The sequence below is a fragment of the Prionailurus viverrinus genome, unplaced genomic scaffold, assembly GCF_022837055.1.
Source record: "Prionailurus viverrinus isolate Anna unplaced genomic scaffold, UM_Priviv_1.0 scaffold_35, whole genome shotgun sequence".
NCBI lineage: Eukaryota > Metazoa > Chordata > Mammalia > Carnivora > Felidae > Prionailurus > Prionailurus viverrinus.
Window position 1 is genome coordinate 3,877,525 of NW_025927605.1, and position 25,758 is coordinate 3,903,282.

The 25,758-nt window shown below is 43.3% G+C and overlaps 1 protein-coding gene and 1 long non-coding RNA gene across 2 annotated transcripts in view; one reads left to right on the plus strand and one right to left on the minus strand.

Annotated features, from left to right (window-relative positions):
• The window catches only part of LOC125158668 (uncharacterized), a 151,258-nt gene that overhangs the window by 15,127 nt on the left and 110,373 nt on the right, over positions 1–25,758 (minus strand). The window lies entirely within an intron of this gene.
• Positions 290–7,283, plus strand: KRT39 (keratin 39). Its single transcript, XM_047845966.1, has 7 exons — positions 290–712; positions 1,938–2,020; positions 2,707–2,863; positions 3,526–3,687; positions 3,799–3,924; positions 5,457–5,677; positions 7,031–7,283. Exons 1-7 carry the CDS (start codon positions 290–292, stop codon positions 7,281–7,283), a joined length of 1,425 nt encoding a protein of 474 aa, XP_047701922.1.

The following is a 25,758-nucleotide window of genomic DNA, read 5'->3' on the forward strand; positions in this document are numbered from 1 at the left end:
TGGTTGTGATGGGTAATAACTTAGTAACAGCCTAAATGCACATTTTTATGAGACAAGTAACTCTTCTCAGGCAAGTAAAAAGCAGACTAATGAGATGTTCCTATGGGATTTGATATAAACAGTAGAAAGGAAAACATCCTTCCAGCCATGACCCCACCTACAGCAAAGGCTATATAAGCACTTCAAAGAGGAAATAGTCAAGGAGCTTGGAATTCAGACTTAGTCGAGGTTGCTTGAGCTTTCGATCTGGACCACAGATTTTGAAATAAACCAAAACTGGGTACACACTATGGATACCAAAGGCTGTACAACAACTATTTCTTCTTCAACGCCACACCAACGATGCTCTAGGATTACAAATTTTAGGACCATCTTTCCCAACACCAGCTGCCAATATGGTGGTCTCGAAGCCAACAGCTGCCACCCTACTCCTTGCTTTTATCTCACACCCATCTGCTTGATTAACAACTTCGGTGCCTGTCCCCCTCTGGATGACTGCGACTGGTGTGGTGAAGGTATCAACAGTAAAGAGAAAGAGACCATGCAAATTTTGAACGAGCGCCTTGCTAACTACCTGGAGAAGGTGCGGATCTTGGAACAAGAGAACACTGAACTGGAGTGCAAAATCCAGGAGGAGTGTAGCAAAGAGCTTTGTGTCATATGTCCTGACTACAGGTCCTACTACGCTACCATTGAGGAGCTCCAGCAGAAGGTAAGATTCTTAGGAATGTGTATAATCAAGTTGTGTAATGACACTCTCCAAGCAATAGCCATGTGCTAAACCTTAATACTTGTAGTTCATTTTATGTTGGAAAAAAAATATTTTGTAGAATAAGAAAATCTCTTGAATGAAATTGTCATCTTGAGGCAATATTCAGAGTTGTATACTTACTCATCTTCCAGAGATAGGTTCTGCTGTTATAACCAGATAGCTTCGGTCCCAAATGTGTTAACAACCTATTGCTGCCATTTCTTTTTCTTTCTTTCTTTCTTTCTTTCTTTCTTTCTTTCTTTCTTTCTTTCTTTCTTTCCTTCTTCCTTCCTTCCTTCCTTCCTTCCTTCCTTCCTTCCTTCCTTCCTTCCTTTTCTCTCTTTTTCTTTGTCTTTTTTAACTTTTTAATGTTTATTTATTTCTGAGAGAGATAGAGCGTAAGCAGGGGAGGGGCAGAGAGAGAGAGGGAGACACAGAATCCGAAGCAGGCTCCAGGCTCTGAGCTGTCAGCACGGAACCCGACACGGGGCTCAAACCCACGAACCGCGAGATCATCACCTGAGCTGAAGTCGGATGCTTAACCGACTGAGCCACCCAGGCGCCCCAATTGCTGCCATTTCTTTAACAAAAATTAGAAAGAAAAACAGGGACCTGAGAAAAAGCATTTTGTTTTAAGAAGTGCCTAAACAGTTTACTTTTTATCCAGTGTGCTACCATTACCACTCTTTTCCCCTCTTATGCTCATTTCATCATCTCCAAATTGTTTCCACGGTTTCTTGCAACATCAAACCTGTTTCCTGATCAGAGTGATGTACTGCAGCTACACATGCCAGATTTACTCCACTTTATTTGTTCAACAAGTGTTTACTGAGCACCCCCAACAAATACCAGACATTGCTCTGGGCTCTGGGAAAATAGCAGTGAGCTAAAAAGTCCTTGCCTGCATGGTGGCTACATTCCAGAGGATGCAAATTGAGGATGGATTTTATATTTTGGCAGGAAAACATATGCAAGGTTTTTATTGGAGTAGTTTCTGCTGATTTTTTAGGAAAATAACAAAAAAATCTGACTTTCCAAAGCCCCCCCCCCAAGCTTCCTAAGCATAGCAATGGAAAGCCTAACGGCCCCCACCCCCACCCCATTAATCGCCACACACACAAGCCCTTGGTTTTTAAAGAAGATCCTGGTGTTTGTCTCATTTGTGTGTACAATTTCTTAATTCTAGATCTTGTGTACCAAGGCTGAGAATTCCAGACTGGTCTCACAAATTGACAACACCAAACTGGCTGCTGATGACTTGAGAGCCAAGTAAGCCCATCCAGCGCTGTCATTCACGACAGAATTTACCCTGCATCTGATGCGACACACTCCCAAGAAGCGTATCCCCAAATCTGCTAACCTTCCTGCCCCATACCATGTCAGCACCAGCCCAGAAAAGACCTTCATATCCAGTAAATGATAAAGATTAATAACCACTCACATGTATACACTACCTGTAGTTTATGAACCCATCTGACTACCTGCACAGTAATTCAGGAAAACAGGTAGGGCTGCTAATATGCAATCACCTTGTTTAAAGGTGATTGATTGATTTCCACAGGAAATCAATTCCCAGAAAACTATGGTTGCATGGGGCTCTGTTATACCCAAAGACATACACCTAGGGCAAGACACAGCTAAAATGTGGACGCAAGTTTTCTAATTCCTAATCCATTGCACTCTCCAATTCTCCTGCATTGCCTCCAGGGGCAGGAGGAGGAAAAATTCCCTCATCTCAAAGAACAGCAATGTGACCTCACGCTGGCAAAGCGATTAAGGGAACAGTGGTTAAACGGTGATGTTTATCAAATGGTCTCACCTCTAAAGAGAATCAAGCCCACAACAGAAATATAATAAATGAGAGGCCCAAAGGAAAATGTGGAAGGGACTTCTGCTTGGCTCGATTTACACCATCTGCATTTTAATGCCTTTCTTTTTGTGTCTCATTTTTGCAGGTACGAAGCTGAGGTGTCCCTACGCCAGGGAGTGGAGGCAGATGCCAACAGCCTACAGCGGATCCTGAATGCCCTGAGCCTCGCCAAGGCTGACCTGGAGGCACGAGTCCAGTCTCTGAAGGAAGAGCTCCTCAGCCTCAAAAACAACCATGAAGAGGTAAGAGAAAAACCAAGAGTCATTACAAGCTAAGCCTCTAAAAATAGCATCCATTCCTTTGAGTTGAACTTGACAAAAGGTGTCCCCAAAGAGTAGATACTATTCTGTTTTTCAGCCCGAGAATATCTACTGCCACTACCATTGGTCCAGTGGGTTTCCAATCCACTGCCTAGAACACAATCTGAAGCCTCCACTCCCCCCTCCAGATCTTCCAGACAAGGGAGCAACCCAATTTAGGGGGGAAAACCCCCCACAGGTCTCCCATCTTTTTGTAGGCATCCCTGCACTGATTTCTGCCTCTATTGCTGTAAGTCCATATTGGCAAAAGCCCATATTGGCATCATAGAGACTCTGATCTCTTATTATAAACTCCACCTCCATGCTGCTTCACCATTACCCATCCTGGGAAATGATCTAAATTCCTTAAGACTCTGATCTTGCTAATTAATTCCTTCTAATGTTCCACATACTTGAACACAGAGTCACATTTGAAATAGTCTTAGGTTATTTTATAGCCTCTCAATAGTACCTATAAATCATCTATTCCTTTATTGTGAGCTACATTCAGATACCATTAAGCTAAATTATTGCTGTTAGACAAACAAGAACACAAGGGTGTCATGTGGTCACCAAGTGACTTCACATTCTTTTTCTTTCCATAGGAAATCAATTCCTTACAGAGCCAGCTTGGGGACAGACTCAACATTGAAGTGACCGCTGCCCCTTCTGTCGATCTAAACCGGGTTCTACAAGAAATGAGATGTCAGTATGAGTCCATCATGGAGACAAACTGCAGAGAAGTGGAACAGTGGTTCAACACACAGGTGAGGAGGGTAGAAAAGTCAAAACCGAATAGCTGACCCTGCATTTCCAGGCACCCTTCCATCAAAGTCATGTTTCCTTCATAATATGCATGGTCTTTGACTGTGTTTCAGATGGAGGGGCTGAACCAGCAGGTGGTGACCAGCTCTCAACAGCAGCAGTTCTGCCTGAAGGACATCACTGAGCTGAGACGCACCATGAATGCTCTGGAGATTGAACTGCAGGCCCAGCACCGAATGGTACCCAGGAAACTGACCAAGCCTAACACAGCAGTGATGGCAATCGCCCCTGACACCTGCATGTTGCAATGTTTCCCAAATTGTGTCCCTCAGAACAAAGGTTCCTCTGTTTGTTAAAGAGTCTATGGCCAAGAAAGGGCTTGTGGTCAGATAAGCCTGGGAAATGCTGGAGTAAACAAAGGTTAAACAGGGTAACTTCCTGTAGACCTTTAATAAGCTAATATACACTATGGATCTCCAAGGAGATACATGGCATTCAGCATTCCAAAACTTAATTGACTGTGGACCCCCTTTTTTAAGAGCATCTCATGGCAATAAGGATCCATGGAGTACACTTTGGGAAACACTACAAGAGCATTGTATTACATGCAAAACATTTTTCTAAACTATCAAATTTATAAAATAGTCTTATAAGGGAGGTGGCATAATTATTAAGCCAATTTTATAGATAAGGCTCAGGGAGCTAAACTGATTTTCCCATGCCAAATCCAAGGTGAGTGCCACCTTGCCTATTTTAGGAATGGAGACACTGAGATCCTGAGGCATTAAGTAACTTGTTAAAAGTCACAAAAGAGATGAGCCTGAGCCAGAATTCAGTTCCAGAGCTGGAACCACTTCTGCCTCCATTGTACTGCCTCTGTGAAGTAGGGAATTATTTAAATGCTCTGATGTGAAGGGTATTTGGAAGACCTTGCCCCAAAGCTAGATTTGTCACCAGCTAGTCATGTGACCATGGGCAATTCACTTAACCTCTTGAACCTGTTTTCTCATCTCTGAAAACCGGGAAAACCATGTAAATAACAGGTTATTCTAACCTAAAATTGCATTATCCATCGACTTACAGGATGATGGATCAGGAAAGAATTGTAATCATCAAAGTTTCAACTCTCATGTTTTACATATAAAGGAAGGGATCCAGTGAGGGAATTGTTTTGTGGGGTTTTTTTAATGTTAATTTTGAGAGAGAGCACAAGCAAGGCAGGGGCAAAGAGAGAGGGAGAAAGTGAATCCCAAGCAGGCTCCAATCTCAGCGTGGGGCATGATGCCGGGCTCCATACCCGGGCCATGAGATCATGACCTGAGCTGAAATCAAGAAGCAGGCACTTAATCAATTGAGCCACCCAGGTGCCCTGCAAGTGAAGGAACTGTTCATGGCTTAATGCTGCTAACTTCTTCTTTAAGGTAAAAATATTCTCAGAATGAAGTGCCACGGTAACAGGTTTTTAAAGCTGGACGTTTTTGTTTGTTGGTTTGTCTCATAGGTAGGAGAGTGTCGTATGATAGGTGATTAAGAAAGAGAAAGAGAAGTGAGTACTTTAAGGAAAGCAAAAATAAATAAAGAGGATAAAAGGAAGCAAGCTTTAGCAGAGTAGATCATTTTGGTTTGGGATTTCTTTGGTTAAGAAGTAATAAGAGGGCTTGGAGATTCGTTAGTACCTGTCACAAAAAAATTTTTTTAAATGATACAGTTCACAAGAGACCAGGCTCCAATGAATCATCATTACAAATCTTAATCTCTTCCTCCGTGGTAGAGAGATTCCCAGGAATGCATCCTGGCGGAGACAGAGGCCCGCTACACGGCCTTACTGGCCCAGATCCAGTGTCTGATTGATAATGTGGAGGCTCAGCTGACAGAGATCAGGTGTGCCCTAGAAAGACAGAACCAAGAATATGAGATTCTGCTGGATGTCAAGTCCCAGCTGGAGTGTGAGATTGCCACATACCGCAGCCTTCTGGAGAGTTCGGATGTCGAGTAAGTAAAATAAAAACAACTATGAGAAAATATGCTGACACACATGTGTGTACTGCCACTAGGCAATAGGGGGCATGTGCTTTGATCTTCTTGCCAGTGGTGGGAACTTTAGGCACCTGATCTCAAGCTGTGCTGTTTGGAGACCTACAATTGTAACCTAGTCCAAATTTGCGGTCTTAGCTGAGCGGAGTCATTTTGAAGAGCCAGCGCACCAGGTTAATTCCTTGTATGTTGGGTTTTAAAAAGTACAAGGGAAAACAATGGTTTCCCCAAACATTCAAACATTCCTGGTGACTTACAGATTTTCCCCCACTAGATGAACTTTCATGAAATTGAGTAGGGCGACCCTGCTCCTTTTGGAGGAACAGTCTGTTCAGGCTGAAATGCCCATCTCCAGCCTCTTGTCCTTGATGCCAAGAGCAGCATGTAGATGTGTGTATTTCAGCATCTTTTTTTTTTTTTAATGGAAATTGTAATGTTTTTCAGTGACAAGCTAACCAACCCATAAGGGACGGACCTCTTTGAAGCAACTCAGTCCACACTAATGCCCCAGATGCAGACTTAGAACCGTTACGGAGACTTCCTTCCCCCAAATAATCAGTGGACTCTGCTCACAGAGTTCTTATAACTGGCATGCCCACATGATACTAGCACAATGTTAACAAAAGCTAGTCCCTCTGAGGAGCTCCGACATACCAAAGTGCCTGGAATCATCCACAAAAGATGATGCTTCTTAAAAAGAGTTCTGTTAACTGCTCCCGATTCCAATTGTGTAAAATTTCATTTAAATACACCCAGAAGGCACCTAGAAGCTGCCCGATAAAGCATGAAAGACTCTTCCATACATGGGTTTCAGGCCATCTGATAAGAAAAACACCTGATTAGCTTTCTTTCTTCAGATAATAAGCCTCTCAACCTGTCCCTTATCACTGTTATCTTGTCACTTATCCCTTATCACTGTCAATCCTGTAAGCGTAGCTCCCATTATACCCATTCTGGATGAAAAACTAAAGCTCAGGAGCGTTCCTTGACTTATCTTAGGTCACCAGCTGGTAAATGACAAGCTAGACTGCACCCGGGTCTTGAACCCCTGGAGTGGTGTTCTTCCACAGTGCTGTGGCATTGTCCACAATGGCAGCTTACAGAATCTAACGCTTCTAAGCCTAAGATGCTGCTTTACCATGCATCTGGTCTGATTCTTTTTCTTCCACCAATGATAGAACAAAATGAACAAATAAGCATTTGGAAATACTTGTTTTGAGTGACACCATGTTGAAACATTACCCACCGCTGTTGTTCTCCACAACCATCCTTACCTTCCCTCAATCACAGGCAAAATTCTGTTTTTTCTAGGCTTCCCTGTAACCCGTGTGTCACCACATGTGAGCCTTCCAGTAAGGCCAGCACCATGGAATGCACAGCCCCGGCTTACAATACATCATCCTCAGCCTCCCGCGGATCACATGAGCTCTGCTGTACCTGCAGAGTACTGCCCCAAATACTGGTTAAAATCTTCACCATCACGCAGGAGATCAGGGATGGCAAAGTCATTTCTTCTCACGAGCACGTGCAGCCTTGCTTCATCCCCAGAATTGCCAAAGCCTAACAACCCAAGGTGATGAAAATGACCCTCATTCATGAAAGAGAGGCCAATACTTGCTCCTACCAAAAAGGCTTAAAAATTCCCCAGTCCCTTAAGGTACTTAGTTTCTTACTAACAAACACAGTGGGTCCGCCTTGCTAGACAGAGTATCTTTTATTCTGACCCTTTCCTAAGCCTCTGCAATGTCAGTGCCTGTCTCTCAGAGAAATGGGTAATGTGCATCCAAAGCAATGTCAACATGATAATATGTTTCTTTGGAAGCACATTACCCATTTCTCTGAGAGACAGGCATTGGTTTATAAGTGCCCAGGAAGGTGCCCTACATTACTTGACTCCACAGGTGATGGGCAGATTTCTCTTTTGTTTACTCAGGTCTTGTTTACTTACATTCCTCATTAGAGCCAGTCAGACAAGTTCTAGGATTGTTTCAGCCATGAAGGTGAAAAGCTGTGAATTTGCCTTCTAAAATCCTTCCTTGGCCAAAGAAAGAAGCCTTATATGGGAACAGCCTGAATGGGGGAAAGATCTTTAATGTTCAGTTTCCTTGAATAGATAGATAGTCGTGAGTCCAAATCCTGTTGAACTCTGCTGTTATCCCTGCTCGCATACTTCAGTTCCACAAGGTGTTTTTGAAGATGTCTGTGTTCTCCAAAACTTTGTAACCATTAGGCTTCTCCAAATATTTTCATCAAGATTCAGGAAGGGTTGTGGAGAGTGAATCTAGAGCATTTTGAAGGAATAACGTGGATCCTTTCACTAAATGTTTGCTATTTCTCTTTCCATTCTTTAGGGAATGGGAGTTGGTTCCGACTGTTTAACAAGGGACAGGGAGCTGGAACTCTCACATCATAACCCTGTTCTTGCCTCTCCCTGTGACTGGTGCTCATGAAAAAATAGCTTAGATTCCTCCTACAATCCATCCATCAAAGAGAAGTGGACTTAATACCACCAACTTTGCACAATAACTTTGATTATTGAATGGTTGCTGCTTGCAAGGACAACACAGTGAGAAGATACCATTTATGTACCCGCCATTACCAAAACTTCTCACAGGAGGTCCCAGAGGGTTTCAGTCAATCCCTACAAAAATTATTCGATGTTTCCAGAAGATTTATGAAGTAATGACAAACCAAATACAGAATGTGGAGTCAAAAGACCTGACGTCCTAAACTTGCCACTTAGGACCCAGGGCAAAGCATCTAGCCTCTTTCAAATTTAATTTCCTTATTTGTCAAAGGAGGACCATGGCTACTTGACAGGTTTGTAGCGTAGATCAAAGGAAATTGTTTATGGCATGCTACTTGGTACACTGAAGAGCACTATGCAAATGTTATTTTTATATAAGCTTTGCTTTGAACTACAGCCCTAGACTTAATTGTGTCATTATCGCATGTCAAAATTCTTTCCCTGTCAATTTAGTGATCCAGTCATGATTTTGTAGTTTTAATAGTGCTCAGCTTTCAGGGATTAAAAAAAAAAAAAAAAAAAAAAAAAAGAACAGAACAAAGTCTTCCTGTGATCAAGCCTGCAATTCTACGGCATAAATCATTTCTGAAGTCTTAGGGTTTGTATCAGATATCACTTGATGGCTGGCGCCCACGACAAAGACAAAAGTATTGTTTAACTCTGGGCTCAGCAGTCACTTCCTCCAGACAAGTAGCAACTTACACTAAGCAAGTGGAATGCAGAACTCCCAGAGTGATCTCTTTCCCATCAATAACTTCCTTCTCATCTGAACGCCCAGATTACCCCTGGTAGCACTTCACTGCATTCCACCTCAGACTGCAGGAGGGAAATGTGGGACGAGCATGGGGCTTGGACTCCGAAGACCTAGGAGAGAGTCTCACCCCAGTCTATGCGTGTGACCTTGAGTAAAAGGGCGGGAACAACTTGGGCCCTGCAGTGCTAGAAGGACTAAGTGGAATAATAATGGTGAAGGGGTCCTATAAGCTGTACAAGGCCATGCAGAAGGGAGGTTTTGTCCCCCAATTGAAAACCAGGCATTTGTCATTTCCTTCCAAAATACCTTCTTCCTTTGTGTCTGGTTCAGTGATGGTCCCCAGTGGACCCCACAGGTACATGCGACACTAACTGGGAAGTCAGTTGGTGAGAAGTCAGAGTTGCTCAATCTGCTCTGAGTTTTGATTCCAACAGGATGCAGGGTTTAGGAACCTTGCTGGACTCGGGCTAACCTTGAGCTGATATAGCAATGCCCTTCTCAATTTATCCTAAAAATAGGATCTCTTCCTCCTACTCAGAGCAAAGTATCCCATGTACCACACTCCCAATGTTAGAAACTAGGCTGAATTAGAGATATGTGAAACTCAGAACTCTGTGGATCCCAGTCCTGTAAGGCAATTATATAATGCCAGTTTCCTTTTTCTAGAAGTCTTATAAAGTCCTGGTAAGACATAGTCTTACAAAGGATAGACTCCAAAGAGCAAAATAGCTTTTGTTTGCTAGAGCCTGTGTTGGAAAGGGAAAGAGTATCAAAACCCATTTGGTGATCCATAATCTTATTTCTAAACATGGGAGGTGTAGGGAGATTGGAGCCTGCTTCGGATTCTGTGTCTCCCTCTCTCTCTCTGCCCTTCCCCTGCTCCTGCTCTCTCTGTCTCTCTGTCTCTCTCAAAAATAAAGCATTAAAAAAAATTTTTTTTAACGAACGTTCTGATAATACAAAGCATTTTAAAAGCAGATGCCACCTCCAAACAGGAGGGAGGAAGAGATTAAAATTCAGGAGAAATGGGAAGTGTCCCAGAAGAGAAGGGAAGAGCACCCATCCGTACTAGGAAGAATTTCTACGCTGAGGCGACTGGCGTCCATGACATCATGCCATGGTTAGAATCAGTGCGAGCAAGCCTGGAATGCACTGTTTCAACACTGTGATCAAATGCTTTTATAGGAAATGAATCCTCTGGTTGGTTGGCTAGCTTGAAGGATCCGGTGTGTTCACGAATGATTCACAAGCTTCATGGGAACAACCCACGCACCCAGTTCAAATGGGAACAACCAACCCTATTTGGCAACATTGAAAGTGTTTATGTAGTCAAATGATCATTTCAGGTTGAGCATTATATTTGGAGGGTTTTCTTAGATGATGCTTTTAAGCCCCAGGCCACCCCTTATACGCACATAAGAAAATATGTAATATGCCGATGTTTCTAAATATTCCAGTTAAGGTGTCACCAGCAGCAAAGTTTCTGAACATGCTTTCCTGCTGCTCCCACCCCTCCCCATGGCTCACCTCCACTGTCTCCCCTCCCCTCTTCCCTCCCTCCCTCTCTCTCTTCCCTCTCTATCTGGAACAACATAAGAATTAAGATGGACATACTGGTATACCTGAAGAAAATACCTGAGATTAAAGTTTATCTTACTATTTCTAAATTTTTTTAATATTTATTTATTTTTGGCAGAGAGAGAGAGAGAGAGAGAGAGAGAGAGAGTGAGCATGAGTGGGGGAGGGGCAGAGAGACAGGGAGACACAGAATCTGAAGCAGGCTCCAGGCTCTGAGCTGTCAGCACAAAGCCCGACGAGGAGCTTGAACTCACAGACAGCGAGATCATGACCGGAACCAAAGCTGGACACTCAACCAACTGAGCCACCCAGGTGCCCCTTATCTTACTATTTCTTAGAAAGAAGGCAGGTTTGTGGCTCCCTTCTTTGTGTCCTTCTATAAAGAGGAAAAAAAATCAAAAAGGCCTTTGTTTCTAAGCCAGGGGCAAAACCCTCTGCTTTATAGCTCATTTCGGTGGCCCAGTGGGTCCAGCAGGTACTTAAGATTTATTCTGGAGAGAATTGGACCTACCTACTTGATATCTGTGGCCCTGAGACGAGCAACATAACTCTACTAAACCAGAAGACCTACAGAGACCACACTTTGGGCTGAATTTCTCCAAATCCACATTGTTGGTTATAAAGAGCTGCCTATCCCCAACTTGTATGTAAGGATAGAAAGGTCTTCTCTCTGCACACGTTTGTCAGCTCATGTACCGCTGACCCATCGGAAGAAAATAACTGTGCCCTCCTCCATCGCTGCCACCATCCAAAAGACCACCTTCCCTGATCCCTGGCATAGCTTTTGTGGGTGCAGAGAGAAGTCTCACAGTGGAAGGCACATAAAAATTATAGCCCATTTAAGAGAACTCTGTAACTTGAGGGAGAAAAGGAGACCAGGGTAAAAATTCAGAACAAGTGGTCCCTACTAAGCCATTAGAAAAAGCTGGAAGAGCACACTGCCATTTCAGGTCCAGAAGCAGAATCGCATGTTGATTTAGAACAGATGCCTGACCCCAGACCAGTTGGGTCTGATTCGCAGCCCTGCCACCTACTGTGAGACCTTGGGCAAGTTACTTAACCTATGTATCTCCATTTCCTCATCTTTAAACTGGGGCTATTAATAGCATCTACCTCCTAGGGTTGAGATGACCGCATTAATGAATGCATGCAAAGCTCTTAAGCATGCCTGGCACCCAATAACGTGGGGAGTATGATTTCACCATCCTGCTTTAAGACACCTACATTCAACTGGCAAAACCACCACACTCGGGCTAATGAAATATTTCACTGGAGCTGACAGTGACATTGTCAAGCAAAGCCATCCTGACAAAGAAAGCACCAGATTAAGGATGGAACCTTTCTTTTTTTATTTTACCATTTACTTAAAAAATTTTTTTAACGTTTATTTAATTTTGAAAGAGAGAGAGAGGGAGACACAGAACCTGAAGCAGGCTTCAGGCTCTGAGCTGTCAGCACAGAGCCCAACGCGGGGCTCGAACCCATGAAATGCAAGATCATGACCTGAGTCTATTTTTTTTTAAGTAAAAATTGGAGGGGTGCCTGCATGGCTCAGTTGGTTAAGCATCCAACTTTGGCTCAGGTAATGATCTCACAGTTGGTGGGTTCAAGCCCCAAGTCGGGCTCTGTGCTGACAGCTCAGAGCCTAGAACCTGCTTTGGATTCTCTGTCTCCCTCTCTCTCCCTCCCTCACTCATGGTCTCTCTCTCTTTCTCTCTCTCTCAAAAATAAATAAACATTAAAAAAAATTTTAAGTAAAAATTGTATCTATTGAAAACATTTTGATATACATCTACATAGTGAAATGATTACCACGTGCGGGTCCAACTCTTCTATTTTCTGGAATGTTCTGGTACTCAGTTGGAAAGGATCTCCCCATACTATATCAACCTTCTCACTCTGTGGCAGCCAACAGGAAGAAGGTGGCCCAGGAGGAGGAGGGAGAACAGCCTTATAAGCAGAATCACTTTTGTGGAGATCAAAAATGACAGGGGAGTCCACACAGGACTGGGGTCCTTCTCTGAGAACAGATCCTGTTGCCCTTATCTCTGTTGGTCCCGATGTTCCCTGGGTTCAGTAATGGACTCAACAGAGAAAGCAGCAGGGGGGCTCCAACAAAACCTGTCACAGTTAACCGAGAACAACCAACACATAAAGTGCTGAGATACGTGCAGAATTCATAACATGTCCTACAGTCAACAGGGAGAAAGAGTAATGCTTCTTCCAGCCAACTAAACATCGGTTGAATATTATGCCCGATGTTGTGCTAAGTGCTTCACCTGAGTTACCTCACTCAGTCCTCACAACAACCTCACGATGCTATTATTATCCACACTTCACAAAATCAGGGCTTACAGAAGTTAACCAACTTGCGCAGCACTATGCTGATGTTATGCTCAGCATAACGGTCAAGTTAAAATCGGAACAAATTCATGTCTTCCACACTCCAAATACCCTGGTTTTAAATCATTCAAATTTGACAATATATCCGTAGCCCAATCAAAGACACAAATAGTTAAAGAAATATTTGTCATGGAGTTCTGAAGAAGGCGAGTCCTAAAAGCAACTTGACAGAGTTTGCATCCAGCCCAATCCAGGAAGGAGTAAGGCTGCACTCAATCACATTAGTGCAATGGACAGTCAGGGCACGTTCCTCAGGCCTTAAGATCCCACATTTCTCTTCTGGCCCCATTTTTTACCAACCAAATTCCATATCACAGCCTGGTTTCTCTAATACCCAGACAAAACACAGAAGGTGCTCCAGTTTGCAGATGGGAATTTCACGCTTGCAGAACGGACCATCTCTTGATGTTAAATTAAAAAGTTTGCATTCTGGCTCATTCATCTGGCACCTAGGAATTAGGTTACTGTGAGTCGGCTCCTGAGAATCTCTTTGGTTCTGGTGCACTAACAAAATGATGCTTCTGAACTTACCAGCCTAAGAAGAGTCTAAGACAAAGGGAGTGTCACCCCATGAAGCTCTGCCTCAGAGACCAGGCAGCCTGACCGGATGGCATTCCCATCTCATCTCATTCTACACACAGTGGTTACGTGGTTGAGTTCATGGGAAGTTTCCTGTTTGAGGTCTGGCATGGAATGGCTCAGCTCTACCGGACATAAAACCAAGAGGTCTTGATTTAGAGAAGCATCAGGAAACTGTAGATCTCATTTCTAACCCTGTTCCTAGTCAGGGTGAGCTCAAGGTTGAAATGATGGCTGCCAGCTATTCATATTTCCCACAGATGAGCCGTAGCTTCAACATCAATCATGGGTTGCAGAAGCCACAGGGGACTGTTTGTGACCCTAAGATTAACAGGATATAGGGTGACAGGATAGGATATCAAAAGTCCCCCCCTGAGTCCCTTTTAACACAGGCTACAAATTGTTGGGGGGTGGGTAGCAATCAGAAGTGAAGTCAAATGTACTAGGTTTAGATGAGGTTTAGATCTAGGTTTAGTAAAAGGAGAAGATGCTACGTTTGGCAAATTCGGGGGAGGCACCGGGAGACACAGACAAAACAAGAAGGGAAGAAAGAGGTAAATGGGCATGCTCGTGTGGCCGCAGAGGGAGATAAGCCAAGAAGAGGTCATTCGCAGCGCCGCCAAACAGAACAGAATGTTCAGTGGGAGTGGGTCACAGGCATCGTGTCCAGCGCCCCAGCTACAGCACCACCCCCTCATATTAATGACACGAAGCCAACGCAGTAAACATCGATTAGTGATACACAAACCTGTGGTTCAGGTACTCTATCCGAGAGAAGGTCCACACAGGAGTTCAGGGGCTATGGCCAGAGGAGGGGATCAGAGGGGAGACAGCCTTGGGTTGCAAATGAAGAACAGATATTCACATCCATCCCAATTCTGGTACCCATGTATGTCCTGGCTCTTCAAGAGAAGCCCTGATTTTTTGTAGTTTTATGCTTTTCAATAAAAATCATTTGTGAAGTGTTTCAGCAGAGATGTGGTTTCAATTCTTTTAATTTTGTGAGATGTATAATATAAATCAACTTACAAAGTAAAAATCTGCCTGTAAGTTGGATAATGCAGAGTTCGTGAAATAGAGTCACCACAACCATCTTGGCTATTGTGCCAATAAGTACAAATCCATATGATACACGGGAAAATATATGTTTTATAAATGACATGGAAAATGTTCTACTCACTTTCAATTTAAACTTTGACAAAAATCCGTCACTAGAGTTCCTATTTGTATTTCTCTCTCTCTCTCTCTCTCTCTCTCTCTCTCTCACAGACACACACACACACACACACACACACACACACACACACACTTGCTATATTAATCTGCTATTCCCACTGTAACAAATGAGCACAAATTGGCTCAAAACAACACAAATTTATTACCTTATTTCAGAAGTCTGACACGGCCCCACTGAGCTAAAACAAGCTGTTGGCAGAACCCTGTTCTTCACTGAAGGTCCTAGAGGACAACCTGTTTCCCTGTCTCTTCCAGCCTCCCACATTCCTTGGCGTGTGTCTCCCTTCTGCCTTCGAAGCCAGCAACTTCATCGCTCAGGCTCTGCCTTTACCACATTCCTTCCCCGATGCTGACTCTCTTCTACCTCCCTCTTCCACCTGTAAAGACACAGCCCCACCTGAATATTTCAAGATAATCTCCCCACTTTAAGGCCAGCTTATTAGCAACCTTAACTCTGTCTACAACGTTAACTCCCCTTTGCCATGTAGCATAACAGAGTCATAGGGTTCTAGGTATTAGGAGATGAACATACTGGGGGTGGGGGGAGGGTGTTATTCTGCCTGCCACACTCTCCTACATCTAAACCAAAGGGAAAGCAGAGAGAGAGAGGTCTCATATATTACCTCCATAAAACACCAACACCCAGAATAGAACTTGATGCATACGGTAACCAAGTCCTGAGTGTTTAAACCCACGAACGAATCAAGTTTCCGTGTTGTGCTTCAAGCCTCAGGCAACACAAGTGATGTTAAGATAGTATATATTCAGGCTTCTAGCTTAACTAATGGTTTGAAGATGTAAACATGCTCCATAACCTTCCGGGGGTCACCTTTTTATAGCAACGATAACAACAATTAACATTTGCTGAGTACTTCTCAATGTGCCAGACAAAGTGTTCATGTTCTGTATGTGCATTTCCTGCACACCCACTCATTTTTGAGGAACCTCAGGCAAGAGACATTCATAACTTACCAGAGTCGCATGGATAGTTAGCGTCAGAGCCAGGATTCAAACCCAGAACTGTGTGACTTCAGATCCTGCACTTTTAACCATCATGCAACACTGCCTCTTCTTTTTTCCAACATATATTTTGCAAGAATTTATTTCCTAATTGACTGTTATGATTTCAGTATGAAAGAAAAAGGACAACTAGCTGGAATGATACTGTCCCTCCCGGCCAATCTGGCCACTCTCCCCGACCTCTCCTCTCACTCTGGGAGACAGTGGAGTGAACAAAGGGGGAGAGAGAAAGGGTCATGGTCCAGGTGGGGAATGAGGAAGACAGAGATGGAAGGAAAGAATGGGGAGTGAGATCTAGCAAAAGGTGTTTGGGGATGGTTTTCACTTGCTCAAAGGAAATAGGACAAATTCAAGCCTTCTTAGGGAAGAACTAGAAGATGGGTTTACTGTGCTTCATGCTACTTTAAACCCCAGTTATTATAACACAATATAATATACAGAATCCTCTGGTAACTTCCTCAGAGTGGAAATAGCGTACATCCTAAAATATAAATATCTTTAAACAGATAACATAGTAGGAGTACAAATAAAATATACCAAACAAAGAAATTGGGATATAATATATTGAAAAGTGAGAATTTATTTTTTAAACATTTTTTTAATGTTTACTCATTTTTGAGAGAGAGGGAGAGAGACAGAGTGCAAGCAGGGCAGGAGCAGAGAGAGAGGCAGACACAGAATCTGAAGCAGGCTCCAGGCTCTGAGCTGTCAGCACAGAGCCTGATGCAGGGCTTGAACCCACTAACCATGAGATCATGACCTGAGCCGAAGTCAGACATCTAACCAACTGAGCCACCCGGGTGCCCTGAAGAGGAAGAATTTAAGACACCAAGGATACTAAAATAAATTTACAAGTTTAAAGCAATCTATTAAAAATATATATATAACTCCCCAGCAAACTATAGCCAAAGCCAGAGCATAGAATGATATCAGCTTATTTTACTTGACCAAAATAGACTATTCTAATACACACACACACACACACACACACACACACACACACACACATATTTTAGTAATAGCACCACTGAGCACATTTTATGTGCAATGCATGAATTATCTAATTTAATTCCCACAATAACCCCTTATCCATCAAGGTGAGTATTAATCTCAGTTCACATTTGAGGAAATTGAGGCCTGAGGGGTTGGGCAGCAGATGGCAGAATCAAAATCTGAACTTAAAGCTAGTAACTAGAATATTTATCAGCATAAATGTAGACTGACCTTTACATGGACTGTGCCTATAAAACATCAACTCTTGCAATTAACATTTATTTCTGAGTTCATCAGGGGACAGAGGTATGCCTATTAGGCTAGGCTTTTTTATGTAGCCCTTGTGACCTCCTGACAATTTCATTGGCCTCCTCTGTCTCAAGACCTGTGGGATCGTGGCTGAAGGGCAGACAAGTAGTGTTTACAATCATCACTTCTCTCTACCCTCAACTATGCACTGAAGTTTACAGATTACAAGGTCATATGCATATATTACATGACAATTACATAGCTCATCTATGTAGGCTGCACACAGATAGCATGGCATGTGTGCGTACATAGCATGCAGGTTACATTGTTTCTGTATGTGCATTACATACAAATTACATAGTTCATGTATGTATGTTACATAGAGATTATACAGCTCATGTATGTACATTAATTCATTCACTCCCAGCAACAGCACTATTAATTACAGGAGAATTGTTAGTCCCATTTTAATAAGAAAATTGAGACCAAGAGGTTAAGATTGCCCAGTGTGTTTAACCCCCAAGCCAAAGCCCCTTCCACTAACCCAAACTGTAACAAAGACATAAGAAAGATACAGCATTGGGGCACCTGGGTGGCTCAGTTGGTTAAGCATCCAACTTCGCTTCAGGTCATGATCTCACGGTTCATGGTTTCAAGTCCCGTGTCAGGCTCTGTGCTGACAGCTCAGAGCCTGGAGCCTGCTTCAGATTCTGTGTCTCCCTCTCTCTGCTCCTCCCTGGCTCACATTCTATCTCTCTCTCAAAAAATAAGCAAACATTAAAAACTTTAAAAAGATAAAGAAAGAAAGAAGAAAAGAAAGAAAGAAGGAAAGGAAAGAACGAAAGAAAGAAAGAAAGAAAGAGAAAAAGGGAAAGAAAGATAGATACAGCATCATCGGGATAATTTTTAAAGGGGGCAGGGAATTCTCTGAAACAAGAAGCATAGAAAAAGCAATCATTCCTAACCAAAAGAAAGGAGAGAGTGGGGGAAGAATAAATCCAGTTTTCCCAAACCAAAGACAAGCCATGAATAGTAATAAGCAGGAAAATAGGTAAGGAGAACGTCACCCACAAACATAAAAAGGAGCAACCTAGAAATAAATCTGCAAAGATACTGTAAACACAGAGGAAGTCACAGTAAATACATGCATGAAATTTGAAGCCAGTGGTTAAGAAGGGGATGGGCTCCAAGGGCCTGGTGCCACCAACACTGGACAACCTCGGGCAAGTCTACCTCCTTTTACTGTATAAATTCTTTCATCTGTAAGGGAGAGTCCACCCAAGTAGTTACTTGTCCATAAAACAGGTTAAGAGCCTTGAAAAAAGAATCCTTTTAGCCAACTATACAATTAGTCTAATTCCTGTCTAAAAGCAGACCGATTAGAATGTGTATCAAACATGTACTAAGATAGCATACTCAACACTGTGTTTATGATATAAGCCTGTAGAAAAGATCAATGTAGCACATATATACTATGGATGCCAGGACAATCAATAATAAATTGAATTTTATTACATCATCTTTTTCTTTGTTTTAATTTTTTTTTTTTTGAGAGAGTGCAAGCGCAGAAGGGGCAGAGAGAGGGAGACAAGATCTGAAGCAGGCTCCATGCTGATAGCAGAGAGCCCGATGTGAGGCTCAAACTCACTAACTGTGAGATCCTGACCTGAGCCAAAATCAGATGCTTAACCAACTGAACCACCCAGGTGCCCCGACGTCTTTGTCATGGCAGAAAATCTAATTAACGCTATACTACTCTTCAAATATCCTTGCATATTTCACCAAATCATTCTCCTACAAAAAATAATAAGTGAACCACCATCATCACTCTTCTGGGTAGGTGCAGGAGCCTCCCAGCTGCCCCCCACACGCTTACTTGTGCTCTCATGCATTTTCTGCAAGGCAGCCAGGGTTATCTTTTCAAAGCACATATGTAATCATGGCACGGCACTCCCCTGTTTAAAATCTTTCTGTAGAAAATTCTGACATTTGGGGCACCTGGGTGGCTCAGTCGGTTGAGCATCCGACTTCAGCTCAGGTCATGATCTTGCGGTCCATGAGCTCGAGCCCTGTGTCGGGCTCTGTGCTGACGGCTCGGAGCCTGGAGCCTGCTTCAGATTCCGTGTCTCCCTCTCTCTCTGTCCCTCCCCACTCATGCTCTATCTCTCTCTGTCTCAAAAATAAATAAACATTAAAAAAAAATTTTTAACTCTCTCAATAAAATAAAAAAAAAAAAAAGAAAACTCTGATGTTTAAGATCAAAATACTCAGGAAGTCCGGGACTTCCCAGCACCTGTGTGTATCCCCAGCTTTATCCCATCATCCTCTGTTGTTCTCTCTGTCCCATCACTTAGAGTAGGTATTCAATAAATATTTGTTGAAGGAATGGATGAATGAATGGATAAATGAATAAAAAAATGAATATATTAGGAATTTTTTTAATGTTTATTTTTAAGGGGGGGTGCAGAGAGAGAGGGAGACACAGAATCTGAAGCAGGTTCCCGGCTCTGAGCTGTCAGCACAGAGCCCGACTCAGGGCTTGAACTCATGAACCGAGAGATAGTGACCTGAGCCAAAGTCGGCCACTAAACCGACTGAGCCACCCAGGTGCCCCCCAGTATTTTTTTAATAGGAAGAAACATTTTGGCGAGCCAAACAAATAAGTGGTTGGATTTCAGGCACCAACAACTATCAAGTGGAAAAGAATTCTGGAGGGCAAGGACCTTCCCACAGCCCTCCATACGCTGACCCGGCCACTACACGAACCACCCTGGACTCAAGGTAAAAGCTACCAGGACAGACTTCGGCAAACTGCGTGAGATGATGTCTCAGCAAACCAACACCGCACTTACTCGAAATGTCTCCTTAAATGGCAGAAGAAAGGAACGTCCCAAGAGCACTGAAGCTAATGTTCAGGTTAATTCAAGGATTATCAGTGACAACAACCTTTGTATAAGGGATTTGTTGACCTATCAAGTTGGGCAGATTAAGATGATAAAAAGGAGAAAAAAGAAGAGATGAAACCATTTCAGTCTTGCACTAGTGCTCCCCACCCACTACGGATCTGTTTGTCTTCTGGAGCCTCAAAGAACAAAAATCACCTCAACAGAGCTGGTGGCATGCCAGAGGTAGTGTAAAAGGACTCGGGGATCTTTCTAAAGCCAGGCCTAAACCGGATTGCCCTGGCACTCCTCTCAAAGAAGCTATCTGGCTGGAACATCTCTTCCCTTCTCAGAAAGGTTTGGTGGCAGCTGTTAAAGGAAACTGGGAACAGGGAGGGGATGGGCCTCCTTTTTTGAAGGTGACGGTGATGATATATGAGACTCACCTCCCAGTATCATGGGATAGGCCGACCCATTCTCCCCAAGCTCCACAATGAGGTACTCAGTGACAAATGTGTCACTCAAATGAGGATGACTTCATTGCTATCAGGTGAAAAGATCCTGACAACCAGGAACATATGGTTTTCTCTGGTGGTGATAATGCTAACCTACCACGGCTCCCTGAGATCTGGCAACTTTGAGTTCAAGGTATAAATGGGTAAATAAAGATCAGTGACTGCTCCTAAGCACCCCAAAACAGATCCTCACATAACAGGCTGTGTCACTGGCAGAGTACTGGCTTTGCAAAAAACAAAACCAAACCAACCCCCAAACCCCCGGATCCATGAAGGATGTTTGAAGGCAGGAACTGTGTCTTATCAGTCTAGTCCAGAGCACTTCTAAAGTAAACTCTCAGTAAAATAAATAAGTAAGTGAATTAAATTAGAGGAATTTAACCCTAATTATTTGTGGCTATGGAGTTTAACCAGCAGTGGAATCAGAGGCAAAATGCATAGCTTTAAGGGTAGAAGAAAAAAGGAACAGAAACATTTTAACCATAGCTCGCTATTTGTAAATGAACACGTGCATCTATCAACATCCCACAACTGCAAAAAACTCAGTGAATCTGAAGCATCACCTTTATGGTTTTAAAAAATAATAATAAAGTAGGACACCTGGGTGGCTCAGTCGGTTGAGCATCCTACTTCAGGTCATGATCTCATGGTTCATAGGTTTGAGCCCTGCATCAGGCACAGAGCCTGCTTTGGACCCTCTGTCCATGTCGCTCTCTGTCCCTCCCCTGCTCTCATGTGCTCGCTCTCTCTCTCAAAAATAAACATTAAAAAATAAAAAATAATAATAAAGTAGAGAGAATCAGGAGCTCTGCAACAATATCATGGAATCCTTCTGTTAGTCCTAGCCCTGCCATTAACTGGCCACGGGCCCTTGCCCAAAGTACCTACCTTCTTTAGTTTCCTGTCTATAAAGTGATGGGTATGACAGAGGCGATACACGTGGTTCATTTCGAAGTCCACTGTTGCATTGCTATTACACATGAAAATCCTACACATCTTACTGGTAACTAAAGGCCAAGGAAAGAATGGGCCTTTAGAGCTTTACACCACTGGATTCTGACTTTTTCTATTCATATGCTCCTTTGACAAGCTAATGAAAGCTTAACTTCCTCTCAGAATAGTGAACATATGAATATGCAAAGACAATTCAGAGATTTTACTAACTTCCTGAAGCCTGTCCACTGAGTTCCACGTGAAAAACTCTCAGTCTGAAAGGAGGCACGGTCTCATTTTTTCTCTTGGGGAAATATTCACCTGGAATACAGAAGCTGCAAGAGCTTAAGCATCGATGGTCAAGCAAGGCCAATAGAAGATATTTTGTTACAGCATGAACAGGAAGAACACAACACTCCCTAGGAAGTATTCTTGCCAAAAATGTCAGACAGGAATCTCATGAAGCCTTCAGATCCAACTACTGTCTTACAAGGAATACAGGGCTCAGGGAAACATGTTAAAAAATACCATGGGGAGGCAATCAGTAAAATCTGATTTTACTGGGAAGACTCTACAGGATTTGTCTTTCCTTGGCGGCCATTCTTTCTGACGCCATGACCTGGGACCTCTTGTTCCCTCTCAATCATGAGAGTCCCTTAAGGATCGATGTTTTCTAACCACACCTGGCCACCATCACCTTCCTTTTTCTTCTCATTTGTATCTCACGTAGTCTATTCCATCCAATCCACTACTGCTCTATCTTCTTCCCAAGACCAAGGTTAACAAACTCTTATGGAGGGCCTGCCACAGCCTTCTGGAAACTGGAAACAGTATTCACGACTTAAAGGTGAGTTGGCCAGAGCCTGGGCCTTTAAGCGTCCTTACAATTACGTGCTGGGGTAACTGGGCAGTTGCTTAATGTGCAGTATATGCATTCCCCACTCTTGCTCTCTCTCTCAAAAAAAAATACTTTTTTTATCAACGTTTATTTATTTTTGGGGGGACAGAGAGAGACAGAGCATGAACGGGGGAGGGGCAGAGAGAGAGGGAGACACAGAATCGGAAACAGGCTCCAGGCTCCGAGCCATCAGCCCAGAGCCCGACGCGGGGCTCGAACTCGCGGACCGCGAGATCGTGACCTGGCTGAAGTCGGACGCTTAACCTACTGCGCCACCCAGGCGCCCCAAAAATATTTTTTTTTAAAAAGAAGGCAATTAGCCTTTATCCCTTGAGTTCTTTAAAAAAAATAGCTTAAAAATAAGTGCAGCAATTTGCAGTTGACATATCTAAAATCAGAAAGCTGCAAAAAAAAAAAAAAAAAAAAAGATCTATTCTTGCCCTTCTTTCCAGCTCTGTGATTCCACAAATTTACAGGTCATTTTACTCTCCTTAAAAATTGTAAAATTAAAAGAATATGATGAAAGTCTAAAAATCCAATAGAAAACATGTAACTAAAGTGAATCCATTTCAGCTTCTTATTTGTTAACTAAATTTTTTAAAGTAAACTCTTCTAAGATAGAATAAATTGTATGGGCTCATTTTCCTAAAGTCATTCTTGACATCCATAGGTCTACCAATATACACAGATAGAGAGTATCTGAAATAATATTCACCAATTTACCAATGGCTGACTGTGTGGTAGAATTAGGCAGTTTCTAAAAATATTTTTTCTTATACTTTCTTGTATTACTTCAAAATTTTTTATCCTAAGCATGTATCATTTTTACCAAACAGGCAACCAACCAATAATTTTTAAAAATCCACCATTTCTTTTAAAATCCAATGGAGCGCCACAGATTGGAAGTTATAAGGAAAATCTTCACACGATGGTTCTAGAAGAGATGACTTCTCTCCAGTCTTCTCAAATGGCACCACCAATTTTTCCCTACCCTGGTCCTGCTACAACACCAGAAGCATTTTGCTCGAGGTTAACTCCCATAAATCCCAACTCCCACACACTGGTGTAAAATGACGCATGGGCGAAATCCACGAGGCTAAGAGGTCACTGCCACTTCAGACATGCCTGCAAAGTACGGAAAAAGGATCACTCCCATCACCAACCACTGACAGGGAGTTTCAGGAGGCGGTGTGCAGCCTGGATCTTGCACAACCTACAGATGGATGTTCTCCTCTGTGAGGCTGGGTCCATGTGAACACAATCCAGAGCTGACCTGAACCTTGAGTCAAAACAGATGATCAGGCATCACCCAGGTCCATCAGAAGACTGCTCGCCACCACACAAACAAGTTCCTCATTTGCTCTATTTTTATCTCATCTCCCTTTTGTCTCTTTCTTGTGTTCAGACGTTAGTGACCATAGAACACTTTAAAAGAGCACTCTCTCTAAGCACCCCCAAAGCTTTCTTTTAGTCTTTTTTCTTTTACTGTTTATTTATTGTGAGAGAGAGGGAGAGACAGAGACAGAGTGTGAGCAGGGGAGGGGCAGAGAGAGAGAAGGAGATACAGAATCAGAAGCAGGCTCCAGGCTGTAAGCTGTCAGCACAGAGCCCGACTCAGGGCTCAGATCTATGAACCGTGAGATCATGACCTGAACTGAAGTCGGATGCTTAACTCCTGAGCCACCCAGGTGCTACTTTCCTTTAGTCTTGGAAATTCCAGAAGAATTTTGTAAGGTTTTGTTTCCAGAGTGGACAAGCAGAGCTAGTGTGCTTTAGGTAATTTTATTAGTATTTAGGAATGAGGTTGCCTTTACGGCTCTCACCCCTGGGAGAGGCTTCTTCCTACTATCTGGTTTTACAACTCACACTCCCAAAAGGGGCAGGAGGTGATGACATCAGAAGACCAGAATTAAAATCCTAACTCTAAAAAGTTCATCCCTGAGCTAACACACATTTATGAAATGCCTAGAAGCCAGACTCCGGCGCTTGAAAGATGGAAGACATAATCCCAGCTTTCGAGAAGCCTGCAGTCCCAGAGGAGTGCAGAGTTACATGATGAGTGAAGAACGGGGTGGAGTCAGGGAGGTGGCTGGGCCAGAGCAGGGGCTCCCGGCTTCCACAGTGGGGCGGGGATCCTAAACTCTCTGCCCCTCTGGAAGATCTTAAGACCAGAAGAGGTGGTTTCTTCATGGGTGGGGCACCCAACCCATGCAGGAAAATTCAGAAAACAACTGTGGAAAAAGATAACCCTCGAACTATGTCTGGAAGTCAGGGGAGCTGTTACAGGCAGTAAGGCAGTGAGTATGCAAGCACAGACCAAGGCAGTGACACCCACAAATTCATGTGCACGTGCAATACATTGCACATGCAAATCAGCTCTCAATCACTGACCTCCACGAGCCCGTGATTCTTTATCTGGGGACAATAACCCTTGTGTGGCTACATCAAGAGCTGTTGCTCGCGTTAAATAAACACCACCAAAGGGCTGTGTAAACTGGGAAGTCCCATTATCACCATGATGATGGGACTCTGTCAAGATTCAACTCAAGGATGACACTGCTATGTGGTGGAAAGAATCCCACCCTGGCTTTGCCACTAACCCACGATCTATCCTCTGCTACACCCCGGTCTCAGTTTTCTTCATCAGCAAGTCAGTGGTTTGGATGGAGCTACACTAAAGTCCCTTCCAATGTTGCCATTTTATTTCAAAGTCCCCTTTAAATTGCTAGCAATTAGCACATGGCTCCCCGCCCCCAGACTATCTCTTTATTCATTCTTAACCTTTACCTTGGCAGACGAAGCATAAGATTCATCAAGCACATTAGACAACCCCTGGCATATTTCCTGTTTTTCTCCATCCCCCCTGCAGGTCACGGACACACGGAACCCAGGCTTTTCAGGGCTCAGTTGGGACACGGCTGCTGGCCAGTTAACAAAGGCTGCATTTCTCCCAGGGGCCAAGGAAGTCCGGTGTAGGCCCGGTTGTTTGGATTTGAGGTGTGCTGGGGATGAAAGGCACCCTGGGAGCGGAAGGCTCGGTCATTCATTCATTAATTATAATTGACGGTTTGTTCTTAAGAATGATCCTTTGAAATTACTTTCCATCAAACAGTGACTGCCACAAAGGCATCAGATATTCAGAACATTCTCCATTTCCTCAGCACAAGTATTTTCATTCTAGGACCTGAGATTCTGATCTGGCTCTTCCCTTGGGAGTCTCTCCCACCCTCGCTTTAGAGGTGGGGTTTATTTACTTGGGGCTGGCGGAGAGGGCATGTGTGTCAGTGTGATTAATGTCTCCCTTTTAAAAGGAAATCTATACTACACCAAATAACCTTTTTGTAGACTTCAGTCTGACCGTTTTCAGATAAGTGGACAATAGAAAAATTCCACGGAAAGGCTAGAAAAACACCTGAGACTAGTACCCACCTAATGTTGTGGGCCACACCTCTGGGTTACAACTGGAAGGGAG

Excerpts from the sequence above, each read along its gene's own strand:
- KRT39 (XM_047845966.1), top strand. The coding sequence starts at position 290 with ATGGATACCAAAGGCTGTACAACAACTATTTCTTCTTCAACGCCACAC. Across the intron at positions 2,021-2,706 it reads GCTGATGACTTGAGAGCCAA|GTACGAAGCTGAGGTGTCCC; the intron begins GTAAGCCCATCC and ends TCATTTTTGCAG. Across the intron at positions 5,678-7,030 it reads CTGGAGAGTTCGGATGTCGA|GCTTCCCTGTAACCCGTGTG; the intron begins GTAAGTAAAATA and ends TGTTTTTTCTAG.